This window comes from Austrofundulus limnaeus, unplaced genomic scaffold (assembly GCF_001266775.1).
Source record: "Austrofundulus limnaeus strain Quisiro unplaced genomic scaffold, Austrofundulus_limnaeus-1.0 Scaffold338, whole genome shotgun sequence".
Lineage (NCBI taxonomy): Eukaryota > Metazoa > Chordata > Actinopteri > Cyprinodontiformes > Rivulidae > Austrofundulus > Austrofundulus limnaeus.
In genome coordinates this window covers 484,446-486,343 of record NW_013952740.1, presented here as the reverse complement: position 1 = coordinate 486,343, position 1,898 = coordinate 484,446, and the positions used below count along the sequence as shown (strand labels likewise).

Genomic DNA, 1,898 nt, shown 5'->3' with positions numbered 1-1,898 from the left:
GGCTTCATTCACTTCCTCCACTGCCGTATGCCAAACTAACAAGCAGACACTGCGCAGAAAGTCGACGTCATTCAAAACTCCTTCTGTTTGCTGATTGGTCCAGGTAAAATAAACTACAAGCAGACACTGCGCAGAAAATTGACATTCTGTTCTCTGATTGGCCCTGCTAAAAATCTGCCAGTGAAATCCATCTCAGTGGTAGAAGTCCCAGACAGAGCAGAGAAGGGAAACTAGAATTGAGCGGAGCTGCATAGGAAGGCAAGGGCCAGGCTATATCAATGTAGTTGTTTATATCAGAAAAAGGCCTAAAAATGTAACAAAAAACAGGTAAGCACCCAACAAAAACTTGACTTTCAGGTGATGATAAGAAGTATTAAAAGTTAATCTTAAGTGTCATGAGGCTAAAAAAAAAGTTGAATTAGGTCATAATTTCTTAGTTTTCCAGGACATTTCTGAATGTGTTTTGATATCATGTAAGTAATGTTTTAAACCCTTTTGGCTTTAAGCCAGACAGATTTCCTTGAACCAGGACCTTGAATGGTTTATTTTACAACTAGAGATTATCTTTATTGAACAAGTTCAGGAACGTACAAAAGTAAATGTTAAAGAGAAAACATAACATCCACCCACCTAAACACATTACTTAAAAAAAACCTTTGTCTGGGTTCCTTCAGCATTTTACATTTATCAAATTGAACATAAAAAGTCTCAAAGGCCTCAAAATTCTTGCGTAAAGTCACAGAAATAGACAATTTATCAATTATTTTCGAAAATCCAACAAAACCAGAGATTAAATAAAACTTTAGAGATAACATAGAGTTAAGGAAACTCTGGAAAACTGGTGTTCAATTTAATTTAATTTTTTTGATTGATTGTTTTTGTGTTTCTGTACCTAGAGATATTTACATTTAAACAATGCTCAGTTCTTTGTAAAGTAGAAGATGAGACTGTTAGCAGTCAAATTTTTTTTTTACAAAAACAGTCCACAGTTTGATGAGGAAGTGTTGTCAAAGTTTCAAAGTCACTTTCTTTGATCATTTCTAACAAAGTGGACATTGTTTGATGTGAGGTGCTTGGTAAACAAGAATCCTCATCTTTAAAAGACTCATTCCAAGCCCTTTGTTCGTGACCCTTAATCAAGTTGTGACAAATGTTTAGCTGTCTGCCAGCCTCAGCTGTGTTTGACGTGGGTTATGATGAGAGGAGATGCATTTTTCCCCTCATGGGTCAGACAGGGACTGAAGATGGGATGCACGCTATCRTTGAAATTATCCTTAAAGGTGTAGAGGTGTAGGCGCGCCTTCACGTCGTAGAAGGAGAGCTGACCGGCTTCGTAATCCAGGAAGATTCCTATTTTGCTGGGATGACTCGGCAGCATTAGAGACAGGCGGGAGGCAGCCAGAGCTTTCACCTCGCCGTTCTTCAGCCACAGGCACCAGTACCCGCCCTCGGGACTCAGATTGATCTCGCCCTTGCGGCGGGCCAAAGCCCTGGCCACGCCGAGCGTCCAGGCTATCTTACGTCCGACGTCCACTTCCCAGTAGTGCCGGCCAGAGTTGTAGCCCTCTCGAGCCAGGACGAAGAGGGCTGGGTTGAAGTGCTTCGAACCCTCTGAGTGTGAAACCTTACGCTCTTCGTATTTTACCTGCTGACCATCGTCAGACACGACCAGGTTCTTCTGGGCAGTGGATGGATCCAGAATCACTTCACCTGGACAGAAAGCAAAATAAGAACCTGATACATAACAGATTGCTGATTCTCAAATATAGTTAATAAGGAAATCTGGAAAAAACAATCCTAGTTTTCTGGGGTTTTATGAGACAATAAAAAGGTCTGGGGTCTCATTTATAAAGGATTGCGTGGAAACCATACTAAAAGTGAACGTACGGCCAAAAGGC

At 41.0% G+C, this 1,898-nt stretch overlaps 1 protein-coding gene across 1 annotated transcript in view; it reads right to left on the bottom strand.

Annotated features, from left to right (window-relative positions):
• Positions 1-533: 533 nt before the first annotated feature.
• The window catches only part of btr12 (bloodthirsty-related gene family, member 12), a 23,242-nt gene continuing 21,877 nt past the window's right edge, over positions 534-1,898 (bottom strand). The window contains exon 8 of the mRNA XM_014022686.1: positions 534-1,710. Within this exon, the coding sequence (XP_013878140.1) occupies positions 1,172-1,710 (539 nt within the window). The 3' untranslated portion in view covers positions 534-1,171. The remainder of the gene's footprint in view (positions 1,711-1,898) is intronic.